This window comes from Crocuta crocuta, unplaced genomic scaffold (genome assembly GCF_008692635.1).
Source record: "Crocuta crocuta isolate KB4526 unplaced genomic scaffold, BGI_CrCroc_1.0 scaffold762, whole genome shotgun sequence".
Lineage (NCBI taxonomy): Eukaryota > Metazoa > Chordata > Mammalia > Carnivora > Hyaenidae > Crocuta > Crocuta crocuta.
Window position 1 is genome coordinate 700,096 of NW_027529524.1, and position 15,983 is coordinate 716,078.

The 15,983-nt window shown below is 53.4% G+C and overlaps 1 protein-coding gene across 1 annotated transcript in view; it reads right to left on the minus strand.

The window, feature by feature from the left end:
* TNXB (tenascin XB) overlaps positions 1–15,983 on the minus strand; it is a 40,711-nt gene that overhangs the window by 20,527 nt on the left and 4,201 nt on the right. The window contains exons 4-10 of the mRNA XM_077760939.1: positions 11,898–12,054; positions 11,451–11,714; positions 8,949–9,317; positions 7,602–7,895; positions 5,572–5,862; positions 4,912–5,217; positions 2,221–2,553 (exon numbers count right to left, since the gene is read on the minus strand). Coding sequence (XP_077617065.1) covers positions 2,221–2,553; positions 4,912–5,217; positions 5,572–5,862; positions 7,602–7,895; positions 8,949–9,317; positions 11,451–11,714; positions 11,898–12,054 — 2,014 coding nt within the window. The remainder of the gene's footprint in view (positions 1–2,220; positions 2,554–4,911; positions 5,218–5,571; positions 5,863–7,601; positions 7,896–8,948; positions 9,318–11,450; positions 11,715–11,897; positions 12,055–15,983) is intronic.

Sequence of the window (15,983 nt, forward strand, 5' to 3'; positions counted from 1 at the left end):
CAAGAAGTAAAACAGTGGAGGAGGTTCCCGGGAGTGGTTCCTAAGAGCTGTTTTCTCTGGCGTCTGCAGGAGGATAAGACTAGGCTCCAGACAGATAAAACCTGCTCTAAAAATGGGCTGTTGGTGAGGCCCCGGAAAGACGAAAATGAGTCTGAGCGGGAAGGGCAGGGCTGAAGGCAGCTGAAGGTGGGAGCGGCTGCACCTCGTACCAGGTATGAGGGCTGGTATTGTATTGTATTTCATGTTCCTTCTAGCTCTGCTGGTTCCTATAGCACCCATTGCCTGGTCTTTCCATAAGGAGAGAAACAGTCCCTCACCATCAAATAAGCCTTCTTGTTGTGGCTTGGCTTACCTGGAGAAGGTAGAATTATAACTACCCATGGACATGGCAGCTCCATGTTGCATTTGACATAATCGTTTTCTAATTTAGAAATGTTTCTTTTTTCTTTCTTTCTTTCTTCCTTCCTTCCTTCCTTCCTTCTCCTTTTTTCCTTCCTCCATCAATTCTTCTTTCTTTCTTTCTTTCTTTCTTTCTTTCTTTCTTTCCTTCTTTCCTTCTTTCTCTCTTTCTCTCCTCTCCTTCTCTTTCTTTCTTTCTTTCTTTCTTTCTTTCCTTCTTTTTCTTTCTTTCCTTCTTTTTCTTTCCTTCCTTCCTTCCTTCCTTCCTTCCTTCCTTCTCCTTTTTTCCTTCCTCCATCAATTCTCCTTTCTTTCTTTCCTTCCTTCTTTCTTTCTTTCTTTCTTTCTTTCTTTCTTTCTTTCTTTCTTTCTTTCTTTCTTTCTCTCTTTCTCTCTTTCTCTCCTTCTCTCCTTCTCTCTTTCTTTCTTTTTCTTTCTTGTCTTCCTTCCTTCCTTCCTTCCCTCCCTCTTTTCCTTCTTTCAGTAGGTTTCATGCCCAGCATGCAGCCCAATGTGGGGCTTAAATTCACAACCCTGAGATCAAGACCTGAGCTGAGATCAAGAATCTGATGCTTAACGGACTGAGCCACTCAGGTGCCCCTAGAAATGTTTCTAACAGGCAGTATACATATTTTCCTGGGAGTGGTACAACATGTGCTATATGCCAGGCACAGCCCTTTGGTCAGCTCAGCAGGCTCCAGCTACCCATCACTTTCCTGCTTTGATAATGGACATCATGTTTGATCACAAACCAGGGAAGTCATAAATAGAACTCAATTTGTCAAATTCCCAAACTCAATTTTCCTTTACTGCACTGCCTCAGTTAGCGCCCAAAACAGCCCATCCTTACCAGGGACCAGGGACAGGGACTCACAGAGACCTGTGAGCGTCACCCTAAAAGAAACCTCGGCAACACGTTCTGGGCTTGGCACAAGCCTCCACCTTGCCACTTCAAGCCCGAAGGACAGGGACTCGAGGTGGCTTTCCCCTCTCCCTACTCTTAGGGCTAACTGAAGAACAGAAAGAAATTAGGAGTAGAAGCCACCCAAGTCACTGTGAGGTTGTGCTTCGTGGGAGTACAGAAACCATGCTCTGAAAACTTGTTTCTCTGCTTTTAAGTGTTTCATCTTTCTCCTTATAGTAAAACTTGAAAAAGGTGTGTCTTCCTTTGAAAAAGGTGTGTCTGTTTCAGTGAGCAAAGGGAAAAGAGAGGCCCCTTTCTGTGACCAGGCTGGGCAAGTCAGCAGGAGAAGTGCAAGTCCCAGAGGTCTGCCCTGGTTCTGGGCCCCGGCGCTGAGGCTCTGGAGAGAAATTCCCCAGGCTGGGTCCTCAGTGGTGTCCAGGTGGTCCCATACCGGGGCCCAAGACAGGGTGTGCAAGGAATGGCCCTCTTTGCTCCAAAGTCAATCACTGGATGAGTGGTAAAGAAAGTTTCCAGCTACTGATGGAGAGGCCCAATGTCTCATGCACATCTGACCGTCGAAGCAGCTGAACCAGCCAAAGAGGACAGAGCAGATCCCAGACTCAGGATAATTATGATCCATCTTTCTGGCTGCAGGGTGGCTGTTACTGTCCTCATTTTACACATGAGGAAACAGGCACAGGAAGTTTAAAACTGCTAAAGGTCACAAAGCTGGTTCTAGCCCAGTCCCTGGTTAATTGCTCTTTTGAGGTCCTCCCCCCACACCCCGTGGCAGGGGGTGGGGCTGGAGGGGGCGGAGGGGTGTGATGCTACCACTGCAGCAAGGGAGAGCAATGGCCACAGGAAGGCTGGGGGCCACTGGTGGGAGGAAAAGGAAGCAGTCCCCAGCTCTCACTCACCGGTCACACCCACAGTGGACACAGGGCCCCAGCGCTGTCCCCTGTGCAGGCCATACAGGTGCATCTTGTACTTGTGTCCCGGCTCCAGGCCCCCGACGGTGACCTCACCCTCTTCACCCCTGACACGCACCACCTGGGGTCGTCCGTCCCTGTCCTTGTACTGGACAGTGAAGGAGTCGAAGTGGCCCTGGGGGACGGTCCACGAGAGGCTCAGCGAGTCTGGGGAGGATCCTGTCACTGTCAGCTCCCCCAGCAGGGGCTCCTCGGGGGTCTCTGTGGCCTCCGTGCCGGGCTCTGTGGGGCTGGGTGTCTCCTCCACAACCTCCTGGGGGGCTGAGAGAAGAGATGAGGGTACAAGCTTATGGCATGACTTGCTTTGTTGGTTAATTATGACAATAAAGTATATCTAGCAAATAAAGCCATCAAGCCATAGGCTTTGGGGTTCAGGTAGCGTTTGTATTAGCCATTCAATAACTCATTGGAGAGAGCTGAGACAGGCCCCTGACCCCGGTAGGTACTGCTGGTAGGAACTGTACTGGTGGATTCTGTGGGGGTGGGGGGTCCCCCTTACGCCTGAAAAAAGAGCTGAGATGGGAAGAGAGGAAACTCTGAGGAATTTTCTCCCATGTCCTCTGACAATGCTGAAATCGAGGGGGCAGTAAGGCCTCTTCCCATCTGCCTTCTTCCCTTTCAGGTCCAGCACCTCCCCAGGGCTTTCCAGCTGCCCCCACCCCACTGACCAGGACACCAGAAAGAATGTGCCCTGGCTGAGGCCTCCCTGGACAGTCCCGTCCCTCCTTCTACTTCAGTCAAGGGTGGAAGAAAGGTTTGGGGGAGAGGGCTAGAGAGGGCCGGGCTCTTCCCTAGCTGGGTCTAGAATCACAGCACTGAGGGCATCTATTCACTGTCTGGCAACTAGGTCTTTGCTGAGGCTCCGTGGAGAGGGGAGACTGGCTTCTGTAACCCACTCCCTGGTCCATAGGGTATTACTCAGGGGACAGGAGATTGAGGAGGGAGCAGGCAACAATGGGCAAAGTAGAGAGAAAAAGGAGAAACAAAAGGACACTGGGAAGGGAGAGAATCAAGGAGAAATAGCAGCTCCATGTTTTTAAAAATTTTTTAAATATTTATTTATTTTGAGAGAGAGAGTGTGTGTGTGCGCACAAGCAGGGGAGGGGCAGAGAGAGAGGGGGACAAAGGATCTAAAGTGGGGTCTGCTCCCGGTGCCTGGGTGGCTGAGTCTGTTAAGTGTCTGACTTCAGCTCAGGTCATGATCTCGCAGGTTTGTGAGTTCAAGCCCCACATCGGGTTCTGTGCTGACAGCTCAGAGCCTGGAGCCTGCTTCAGATTCTGTGTCCCTCTCTCTCTCTGCCCGTCCCCCACTCATGCTCTGTCTCTCTCTGTCTCAAAACTTTTTTTAAAAACACTGAAAAATAAAATAAAATAAAATAAATAAATAAATAAATAAATAAATAAATAAATAAATAAATAAAGTGGGCTCCATGCTAACAGCAGAGCCTGTCGCAGGGCTCGAACCCATGGACTATGAGATCATGACCTGAGCTGAAATCAGATGTCTAACCAACTGAGCCACCCAGGTGCCCTTAATAGCTTCTTCTTCTTCTTCTTCTTCTTCTTCTTCTTCTTCTTCTTCTTCTATGCTTATTTACTTTTGATAGACAGAGTGTGAGTGGGGGTGGGGCAGAGAGAGAGAGACACACAGAATCCAAAGCAGGATCCAGGCTCTGAGCTATCAGCACAAAGCCTGATGCGGGGCTCGAACCCACAGACCGTGAGATCATGACCTGAGCTGAAGCTGGACACTTAACTGACTGAGCCACTCAGGCGCCCCTCCTAGCAGCTCATTCTTATAAGTTTTGATGTGCTAGGCACTGTTCTAAGTATGTATGTTTGTATGTTAACTGATTTAATTCTAATGACTCTGTGAAGCAGTAGTGACTTATACTATCCTCATTTGACAGATGATTTCTGAGGTACAAAGAGATTTAGTAATTTACACAAGGTCCCTTAGGTAATCAACTGTAGAGCCAGGATTAAAATCCAGGCAGTCGGATCCAGAGCCAATGCTCCAACCCATGACGCTCTATAACCACAGAAATGGTGCTGACCAGGGGGTGGCTGGACAGGTGGGGGAATGAGGGGAAGCAGGGGGGCTGAGAGGGAGCCCTCTGCCCTGCTCCAAGGTGGCTGGGAATCAGGGGACGTGGGATGAGACCTTTTCATGCCGGAAAGAAGCTGGGGAAACATGAGACTCTTGTCCCTGAGATCTGCCAGCTCTGGGCAGGGCAAGCAACAGTGGGAGGGTGCAGGGAGCTGATGACAGAAGCTCAGAAATGACAGCAACCCAAGCCAGGCCACTGTAGGAGAAAGAACACAGTGGCTGAGGATATCTGTGGGGAGGACAGCCTGGGATGGAGGGATGGCTCCAGGCATTCAGAATGGTAAAAATGAGGGCTGTTCTAGGAGATGGAGAAGCGGGGCTGAGGAGAAGGTCAGAGGCTGCTGGCTGGGTGAGAAGTCCTGGGATGTGGGGAAGTCGAGCGTAGAGGCTCGGCAGAACTGGAGCCCAGAAAGAGAAGGTGGAGAGAAATACGAAGGAGTCCCAGGGCCAGGTCCTGCTCAGAGGACTGGGCGCTGGAGTGGAGGGAGGCCTGTGTGGCCCTGACTCACCTGTGGTGGCCACCACAGACATAGGTCCCACACGCTGCCTGCCATGAAGCCCATAGAGGTTCATCTTATATTTCCGGTGGGACTCCAGGCCAGAGACGGTGACCTTGTTCTCATCACCCCTGACGGGCACTGCCTGGGACTGCCCCTGGGCGTCCTTGTACTGGACCATGAAGGAGTCGAAGGAGCCCTGGGTCACTGTCCAGGACAGGCGCAGGGAGTCTGGGGTCGCATGAGTCACCATCAGTTCCCCCAGCAGGGGCTGCTCTGGGGACTCTGGGTGGAGGAGCTCCTCTGTGTTCTCTGAGGCTGTAAATAAGAGGATCCACTGAGGGCTACAGTGGCAGCCCCAGATTAGGGTTTGGGGTTTGGACGGGCAGTCATACCTGGCGGATGGATCACTAATCAATCAGCATGGGTGCTGAACTCCTGGGAAGTCTGGCAGAGCCAGGGTATGATACATCTTCTGGGCCTTGGGAAGCAACTGAATGGGATGGAAGGGACCCAGCAGTGTGGGGGAGGCTGGCTAGCCCTCAGCCTGGGAGCGGGGCCAGGATTCAGAGTCGGCCATCTCACTGGGAGGCCCCAGCTAGTCCCTGGCTGAGGACAAGTGTGTGGAAGGCTGGGAGGGGTCATGTGGGAGCTTAGGTAGTTGCCCCTCACCTGTGGTGCCATCAGCTGTGAGGGGGCCATGTCGCTTCTTGTTGGCAATCCCAAACAGAGTGAATCTGTACTTGTGGTCAGGGTCCAGGGAGGAGACAATGACCGAGCGCTCAGGCCCTTCCACGGGCACCACCTGGGGCTGTCCATTCCGGTCCCTGTATTGGACTATGAAGGAGTCAAACTGGCCCTCAGGGACGGTCCAGGAGAGGCGCAGTGAGTCTCGGGTGGGATCTGTCACCCACAGCTTTCCCAGGCGAGGTGGAGTCACTGGGCTGGGGTCACTCTGAGGCACTGGGAGGAGGGGTAGAGAGAAGAAGGAGGAACAGAGGTCAAAGGAGAAGGGGGATCCATCTCCCACGTAGGGATGTTGGGTGAGGTTGTACAGGCTGTTCACTGCACAAAGGTACATGACTGAGAGAGGGCCAAGAGACTAAAATCCAGCCAGCCTCTCCTTGCCAAGCTATGTGCCCTGGCATGGGGCTACGCTCACCTAGAGGAGGGATGCTTTCTTCTAAATGGCACAAAAGCAGCTTATAGACTAGCACGGCCCTGACTCTCCACAGCCTAGTGAGAGACTTCAGAGAGAAGGGAGCCCAGCCATCCCTCTCTGTGTCTCTGTAGCCAAGGAAGCCTTCCAGGACAATCTCTGCTGCTTCCAGGCCTAACTACTGGCTGCTCTCTCCTCCAAGACAGGGAAATGCACTCTTTGGAGTGTTTTAATGTGGGATAGCCTCCCACGCCCGTGCTCCGGCCCTACCTCCTCCTTTCCCACCCCGTACCACCAACCCTTCACTCCCTGCCACTGTGCCCTCAGCATTTATAGGAGCTCCTCTTCTCAGCTGCTAGCTCGCTCCAGCCTCCAGCCTCCCTCCTTGCTCTATTCCTTACCCAGATTCCAGAAAGAGACGTCTATCCTGGTTGTAGCCATGTCCTCACCTCCATCCCCCTCTCAATCCGGCTCCACCCTCCACTGGCAGCTCTCACCAGGGTCAGTGGTGGCCTCGCCATTGCTAAGTCCTGTGGATGCTCTGTAGCCCTGATTCACTCTTATGGAATCTGACATGTCTGAACACGCCCTTCATTTTGGCATCCAGGACACCACTCTCCCTGGCTGTGCCCCTCTCCCCAGATCACCTCCTTGGGCTCCCTGCATGCTCCTCTACCTGGGCTCAGGCCCTGAGTGCTGAGTCCGTCTCCAGGGTTCCAGCTGCCACTCTACCTCACTCTGACTCCTGCCCGTTGGCACTGAGGACACGCATGCTCCCTCTTCAGGCCTTCTCTCTGCTTTCCAGATCCGTGAGGGCAGCAGTGATAACCCCACAGCCCCACCACTTTCTGCTTGAGTGCCCTCTCTCTCAGTGCCTCTCCTCATCTATAAATGGGCATGCCTCACAGGGCTGTTAGAGGCAATAAGAGCGACGATGCCTTTAGAACATCTTAAACACATTTGAGAGTTAAATGCTCACGCTGTGCTGTTCCTCACCTCCGCTGTTCCTTGCCTCAGGGAATGGGACTGTCTGAACTAGACCATGGAGTGCCTGGGCCTCCTCATTGTCCTTCACCTCCTACATCCAGCCTCACTCCCACCATTCCAGCCAGGCCAGCATCATTTCCTGCTGGCTCTTAATTCACTTCTCCAGCTATTCTCTGCAGCGGCCTCAGTGTTATTTGTAAGATAAGCATGGAATCATGTCACTCTCCTTTAAAACCCTTCAGAGGCACCCTGGAGCCCACAAATGACCACCAAGCTCCTCGGTCAGAAACACAAGGCCAGTCCTTTCAGCTCTCCAGGTGCCCTGTTCTCCATCCAGAGGGTAACACTCACTGCCGCCTCACTCTCCATGGCTCCCTCTGTCTGCACTGCCCTCCTCAACCTCTCTGCCTGACCCGCCACTATATTCCATTCGGGATTCATGTCAGGCCCCACTTCCTCCAGGAAGCCTTCCTGGAGTTCCCAAAGCACTGGGAAGACCTCCTTCAGGACCATGCAGGGGGCAGGGGTAGGAGTGTGGGTGAGGGTTCTCACTCACAGATTTTGGCTTCAGCCACCAGGGGGCCATGCCTCTTCTTGCCCACGAGCCCATATAGCACGAATTTGTACTTGCGGCCAAGGTCCAGGTTGGTGATGAGGGTTGAGCGTTGGGACCCCTCCACAGGGACAGCCTGGGGCCCGTCCCTGTCCTTGTACTGGATCACGAAGGAGTCAAACTCGCCCTCAGGGACCGTCCATTGCAGGAGCAGGGAGTTGGAGGCCATGTCAGTCACTGTCAGCTCGCCCAGATTTGGCGGGGCCAAGGGCTTCCCAGGCTTTGCCCCATCCCTGTCTGGAATGTGGGGGACAGAGTAAAGCAGGTGGACTCAACCACTGCCTTTTCCTTGGTCTCCTTCCCTTTCCTTAGCCCACTCCTTCTGCTCCCTCCCTCAAAGCCTCCATTTCCCTACCCTCAGCCCTCTCTGAGTAGCCAGCCATCTCTGTTCTGGAATTAGACCTTTGGCCCTTCCCTCGTGCTAGCCTCCCTGTCCTTCACAAAGGTCCCAGTCCCTCTCCACACCAAGACTTTTGAGGGAGTTTCAGGCCACCCCCCTCCCGCCCCAGTTCTTCCTGAGTCAGAACCTCCTCATTGCTGTCCTGGAGCCGCCGAAGACCCCTGCACCCACTTGGACTTTTCTCTCCCTCACCACCCTCTCTCCTACTGCTGAGCGTGACCTGGGGTTGCAGAGAGAGAGGCTCACCCTAGTCCCATAAAGAGGGACCCGGAGGGAACCCGAGAGTCGGGAAGCCCAGGCCCTATCCCTCACTGGTTCCACAGACCTCACCCATCTCTGAAGCCCTGCTGGCTGTGGAGTTCCCCACGCTAAAAAACTTCCATCCCCAGCAGAAGCTGGCTGATGGGACCATGGAGCACTGTCCACTGCAGGCCAGGCTCCCGGGGTGGCAGGCCACCATCCTAGCCTGCCCGTGAAGGGATGGCAGGGGCTGTGGGGAAGGGAAGGGGAAGAGGGGGTTAAGGGTCAGTATCCTTGGGGCTAGAGGCCTTCCCACACCTACCCAGAGAGATCTATGGGGTGGGAGGGGCAGAGGAGTGACCAGGAATTGGGTAGGACATAGGCAAAGAAAGCTGCAGGTGGAGAGCCAAAAGTCTATACAGTCTCTGACCTCGACTCCCTGCCCTACCCACCCTGTCACTGTTCTAAGACCCCCTCCACTCCTCTTTCCTCTGAACCCTCAACTCCAACCTTTGCTCTCCTTGTTTGCTCTTACCATTCCAACCCAAACACCAGCACTGCCCTTCAATCCCCTCCCACCTCGGAAGCCCATATGGCTCAGCCCCTCCCCCACCCTCAGGACACCAATCTGAACAGAGTTTAGGATATACCCGTAATGCCTTGGTAGATAAGAGGGGCAGAGGACTCGCCCTCCGGGGAGACCCCATGAAGTGACAGCTCATAGGGGACTCCAGGAGGGGGTGAGGGCACCAGGGCCTGGCGGACGTCCCCTGGCAGTAGTTCTTCATGCGCCCCCGGCCCCTCGGGCACCCGAAGGCGCAGCTGGAAGTGGGCAAATGTGTCAGGCTGAGCAGTCCAAGCGACGCGGAGGTGCCCTGTCTTGTCTCTGCCCAGCACCCTCAACTCTCCTAGTTCCTGGGGGCGCTGCTGTAGTTCAGGGGCCCGGGCCCCTTGGGTGGTTGAAGGGCCTGAGGGAGGAGGCTCATCGGTGGTCCCCAAGAGGCCTGAGGGAGAGGACCCTGGGAAAGGGCAGGGAGAGAAAACAGGAGAGTCGAGAATGAGAGCAAGAAAGGAAATCCCAGCCTCCAGGTTCTGCCTTCTAGCCTCTCAGAGCCCACAGACCCTCCCTCTTCTGCTTCTGAGTCCACTCAGTGGACCACCTCATCCTCCCAAGGGTCTGGCCTCCCAACACCCCTGTCTGCCATATTCTTAGACAGGCCTGCAGGCAATAAATAAAAGAAATAAATCTGGCCATCCCTCCCCTCACAAGGCTCCTATGTACCCCAGCCCCACAGATTTCCATGTCCTTCCCTAAGCACATCCCCCTCCCCACTGGGTGGTGGTCTTGGCTTCCATTAGTGCTGCAGTGAGAAGCCTGAAAGAAAGGAGATGTGATGTTAGGGAAGGCAGATGCAAGGGGAGAGTGGGTAGTGAGGAGAGGGAAAAGAGCAGTGTCTGGGGGTACATCCAGCTCAGGTGGCATCTGGGCCCTAGGGGGGAAGAACAGGTCCACAACCCTCCCCAGGGCAGCCAGAGAGCACCCCTCCCCTGAGCCCGGCATCGTTCCTGTGGAAGAGACAAGCGTGAAGTGAGCTGGGAGGTCTGGAAAGGCAGCTCAAGAAGCAGTGGTTTCACCTCTCACAGACACAAGCTGTCTGATGGCTTCTAAGCCAAACCCTCCCCCCCCCCATCAGTCCCCATGTGTCCCTTTGAGGTCAAGACCAAACTGTGGAAAATAGTAACCAATGACCACAGCCTTCTGCCACCCTCACCGCAGTGAGTCAGAGTGGGACACTGTTGGTTTCACACCAGTGCCCCACCCAAACTGCTCCAGTGAGTTTTTGCAGACCCGACCCTCCCCCCAAATGCCCCTTCGTTTGCCCGGGATGGCAATCCAGGTAAAGTGTTGGGGAACCCTAAAGACCGGGTCTCCCTGGCCCTGGGTACCCCCGAGGACCCTGGGGTGGCGATGGCTTCTAAAGACACAGGAGAGCATGCTTTGTTGTGGGGTCCCCTGGAGCCTGGACCAGGTAGGGCTTGAAAGCCGAGGGGGAGGGTGTAGGGGGTTGGCGGTCTGAGCAGTGAGGCAGTGGGAGAACTCTTGGATGCAGACTCCAATGGCTGGTGAGGCTGGGCAGGGGATGGGTGGTCCCGCGGCCCCAGCCCATGCTACCTGTGGTGGTGATGAAGGCGTAGGACTTGGAGGTCTGCCCTGCACGCACCCCGTGGACCTCCACGTGGTAGGTGGTGCCGGGCCTGAGGTCGGGTAGGCTGACGGTGCGCGTGGTGCCCGGCACGGTCAGCTCCCCGCCGGGGCCCTCTGCCGGCGGCTGCGGCCGCCAGCGCAGCACCACGCGCTCGAAGTGGCCGCGGAGCCCGTCAAGGGACACGAGTAGTGCGCCGTCCGCGGAACTGCCCAGGACCTCGGGTTTGGGGTGGCGGGGCGCAGCCACCCGGTCGACGCCTTCTGGCGAGAGGCCGTAGATGCCCTGGTTGGAGTCCCGCTTNAGCCAGAGGCCTCTTGCTTGTGCCCCAGCCCCACCTGGAAAGAGAACCAGAGAAAGGAATCAGTGTCCCAGGAGCCCCTCCCCGCTCGCCCTCCAAGCCCGCCACTCTTGGTACCCTAAAAAGAAGAGAGAAGCCAGCAGGTGGGGCCCTGTGTCTGAAGGAGAGAAAGGGGAGTGGGAGGAGAAAATGTGAGCTACAGCGAGGTGGGCGTCCCTCTGTCACAGGAAAAGAAATTAAATATCCATCTGTTAAGAGACCTTGAGGATTAGTGGAAAATTACAGCTCTGAGACCAAATTCCCCCCAACCCCAATCCTAAAGTCAACAGGAATGCAGATCTCTGATCTGCCCAATTCCGATCCCTACAAGGTCTGACCACTGACTGTGAGCACAGGCCTGCCCCTGTGTCTAAGTTTCAAGCAGAACTACCCCATCTGGGTGGATCAGACATCATCTCCTATTTACTGCCTCTCTCCATGGAGCAGCTCCCCCGCCCCCGCCCTCACACTCCAACCTGCAGCCTTCCTACAGGACTGCCCTACCCAGATGTATTCAGAGGAGCCTGTGAATCCTAGATATGAGCTGCCAAGGAAGGGGCTGCTCCACAAAGAAACTGGGTCCTTCCCTAGCCCCTTGCCAGGCATACCTGTGTTGGCCCTGACAGAAGCCGGGTAGCTTACTGCCCGGCCCCGCTCTGCGGTGACAGTCACTACATATTCCACGCCTGGCATCAGGTCGGTCAGCAGCGTTCCATCTGCCTCAGAGGGCACCTCCAGCCGCACCCTCTGGTTGCCAGCACTGACATAGGACACCACAAATCGGTCCACCTCAGCCTGGGGTCGCAGCCAGCTGAGCTCCATTGTGGTTGGTGTCACAGCCACCACTCGGAGGTCCTGGGGGCCATCAATCACTAGCCAGGTTAGAGAGAAGAGGGATCAGTGGGAGTCTGGTTCTTCAATCACCAGTTTTCCCTCTGAGAGCTCTGTCACCATCCAATTCCTCCCTTCTGCTTTCCCGGGAGGGGCAGATTCCCAGCCACCCCTCTCAAATCCAGATCTCCAACCAGGACCCGGCCCTCAGCCCCAGCTCTCACTGGTGGTGATGGTCTTGGAAGCAGGAGGGCCCCAGTTAGTCCCTCGAAGGGCACGGACAGTGACCTGGTACTCCTGGCCGGGAGCCAGTCCTCTCTGGTCATAGGCTGAGGCAGAGCTGGGTACCCGTGCTGTGAACGGGGGGCTCACCCCTTCTGTCTGGAAGAAAGAGAGCACCAGGTGGTTTAGGGCTGGTGTTCTCACTCTGCTGCCCAATCTCCCTTATCTCTTCTTTCTCCGAGCTCCGGGCGGTGTCAACATAGAATTGTGTAGAACTTGGTCCTGCGCAGCTGGGGAGTGTGGTGGTAGCAGCAAACACATCTAAAATGCTTAGTCCTGGGGCACCTGGGTGCCTCAGTCATTAAGCATCCGACTTTGGCTCAGGTCATGATCTCAGGTTCATGAGTTCGAGCCCTGCTTCTCTCTCTCTCTCTCTCTCTTTCTCTCTAACCCTCCCTCACTTGCACCCTTTCTCTCTCTCAAAAAAAAAATAAACAAAACAAAACAAAATAAAATAAGATAAAATAAAATAATATAATATAAAATTCTTAGTCCGTACCAGGTGCTATTCAAGGCAACTTGCATTTTTCTTAATGTTTTTTCTTTATTTTATTTTGAGAGAGACACAGAGCGTGAGTGGGGGAGGGGCCGAAAGAGAGGGAGACAGAATCAGAAGCAGGCTCCAGGCTCCGAGCTGTCAGCACAGAGCCCAACGTGGGGCTGGGGCCCACAAATGTTAGATGGTGAGCTGAGCCAGAGTTAGACACTTAACTGACTGAGCCACCCAGGTGCCCCAAGGCAATGTGTATATTTGAATTCACTCAATCCTCATAAGAACCATATGAAGTAGATCATGTTATTCCCATTGGACAGATAAAGAAACTGAGGTACAAAAGGATTAAGTATCTTGCCCAAGGTCACCAACACCAAGAAAGTGGCAGGGATTCAAACCCAGGCAGTGTGACCTCACAGCCTCCTCTCACAGGCAGTACCTTTTTAAGCCAGTTCATCAGCTGTCAGCCAGAATTTACCCAACACACACCAGGATTCTCCCTCTGGCTTTCCCCAGGAGCCCTGCCCACCCGGTGTGAGGAGGCTTCTCCCCAGCTCACTCCTGTCATAAGAAATGAAGTGACTGAGGGATGCCCCTTACAAGTCTCACGCCTTCCTTACAGCAACTGCCCCAGCCTCAGCCTCCCCACAGACACCTGCCCCTGGCTGGGTAATGTGGGTGTGACCTCTGGCATGACATTTCCCATTAGGCACTTCTCTGCTCTCCTGAGCAGGGTTGTAGGCCACTCAAAAACAAAGTCCACCTGCCCAAAGTTTCACAAATATGTTTCCCAATTTTGTACCTGGCATCGTGCTGGGCATGATGAAAGATATTTCCCGTCCTCAGCTCATGTTAAGGTTGATTAGATCCATACCCAAATCTTTGTGTCATACACGCCTCTGAGTGAACAACCCCCTCCAAGTGCATACATAAGGCTTTATGATTATTGTGGTGACCCCACGGGAAATACACCAGCTCCAGGCAGGTTCTCCTGGAGTGCCAGTCACTGAGGAGACAGGAGGAATGGACATCTGTGAGTAGTCTAACTGCTCTGAATTTCACTGGGCCATCTAGCTAGGACAGCTAATAAGGACGCTCTGTTCTGCTTAGCTATGTTGGCCGTGATGAGGACACCTCCATTCAGCCAAGTAGGATTGGAAATTTCTAAAGGTACTCTCCTAAACCAAGAAAATTGTGGGGAAACCAACACAGTAAATACCAGAGTACAAAACCAGATGAGAAGCCACGTAGAGATTTCTGGGTTGAGGATGAAATAAAGCTTTGTCAGAGTTTTGTTGGTTGAAAAGTTTTCCTGGGCACACAGGGCCCCTGCTCCTCTCCTACCCACCTTGGCCTAGGACACCCCAGCCTAGAAGCCCTTGGACGACTTCAGCTGAAGACCTGTGAAGTCCTCATCCTTCCCAGAACTTACTCTTCCTCTCTCCCCTTATTCCCTCAACCCAACACACACATACACACACACGGCCCTTGGATGCTCCCTGATGATATCTGGTCCTTCCAGCAAGACAAGCCACCTTGTTCTTCAGACCACCTTCTCCCTTCAGACTGCCTCCGTGAACCTTTTACACACCTCTTAGTCCCTCCTAAGATCAACTTGGGAATAGTCCTCTGAAAGTGCCACTGTCAGTCTAATTGACCTCTCTCATTCGTCTGGTCTGAGACAGGCTCTCTAGCCAGATGCTAGCATCCCTTGCTGAAAGCTTGGCTGCCTCACCAATTGTCCTTGCCAAGTTTCTAACCCTATTTCTGATACCAACCTCAAGGCTTCATCAGAAGGTGGGGGAAGCCATCCTGCTTGGGCCCTGGAGTTTCCCTCACCATCATCCACTTTTCAGACCAGATCCCGAACACAAACTTTTCTAAGGCCATGAGGTCTTGTGTCCCAATGAAAGCGTGGCATAGCCCAGTTTCTAGGCTGCAGAATACAGCCAGACAAAGAATGCCAGACCCTCCTTCTTTTCAAGGGCTCAACTCCCTCAGTTTCTTCATGCTTCCTCTCACATTCAGAGAGGAACCAGCCTTTTGCAAAATAGCAACATTCCTTGAGCTAGTGGTCCTCAGGCTCGGGGTGTATCAGAACCCAAGGGCTTGTTACGGTGCAGGTTACTGGGCTCCAGCCCCAGAGTTCCTAATTCAGTAGATCTGGGGCTGGAGTCTGCCCATCTGCATGTGTAACAAGCTCCCTCCCAGGTGACGCTAATGCTGCAGGTCCAGGGAATATGCTTTGAGAACCACTGAGTCAGAGTAGCAATCCACATATGCATGGAGAAGGAGGAATGTTCCTCTTCTGTGTTCTGAAAATCATTCCAGTGATTAATTAGGTGTGTCCCTTTGTCAGCAATGGCAGAGGCTGGGCTTTGGGACAGCGTGCTTCTGGAAAAGGGAGGAGATAAGATAGAGATAGGCTTCTAAGAAGATGGCAGTGCCCGAGGACAGCCAGCTACCAATACTCTGTGCCAACAGAAATGGACAGAGAGCGTGGGCCAAGGCCAGAGGCAGGATTCCAAGGGCCAGCCGCAGAAAGCTTAGAAAGCAGTCTGAGGGCCAGTAGCACAAGCTAATGTGGAGTCCAAGAGGGGTGTCCGGGGCATTTTCCACACCCTGACTCAAAGAGAACCCAGAATGTGACAGAGGTTCATACCCAGAGATGAGCCGGGTACAGGCCAGCTTGACCTCACCTGGCCCCATGGTGAGGGAGGAAGCCTAGAGCTGAAGCTTCTTGAAAACACTTCTCAAAAACACCCGAGGATGGGTTTGTATTTACTAAGAGCAGAGGACAATGCTGCCCTGCAAGTTCCTTCTACCTCAAGTGTTTAATTCTTCTTTCCCTGCACTTGCTTAAGAAAGTTGTTTCTTTTAAAAGTCCTATCCTCTCAAGATCAGAGTTATGTAAATAATACACACACAGAAGAAGAGAGTGGAAGAAACACTTTAAAATGTTAACAGTGCTTGTTTTAGTGCAAAGCAGCCAAGGCTTATTTGTTTTTTTTTCCCCTTAGTTGCCAAATTCTTGTCTTGTGATTAAATTATTTTTATAACAAAAAACAACAACAACAAAATTTTAACAGAAGAAAAAATCTAAGCTGTACTGGTTGCACCGCAAAGTTGGGATTTCTGCTTCTGATTCTACCAGACAGTAAGGAGTGACAGAACATGGTAGGGGTCTGGTCTTGGGACTATGATAAAAGCACTTAGAATGAACAGCCCCCCCAAAAGAATGACCTGGCCAATTAGGGTGGGGATGACATCCAGCACCTCTGAACTGTCCCTTCTGTCCTAGACCCTTCCTAGGGTTTAGGCCCTGGGAGTTATTTATTCTTCCAGAGTTCTGGCCAGGCAGAGATTAGGGGTAAATGGCCTACTCACCCATGGCATTTGTGGGAGGATGCAGGAAAACATGAGTTTAGACGGTAGAGATGTCAAATAATTCGGAGCTGCGAGGCCAAACATATCATAAAAGCCCCATCTGCATAAAAGGAGGTCTCTAATGAGAGGCCATAAGGCTTTGACCTTA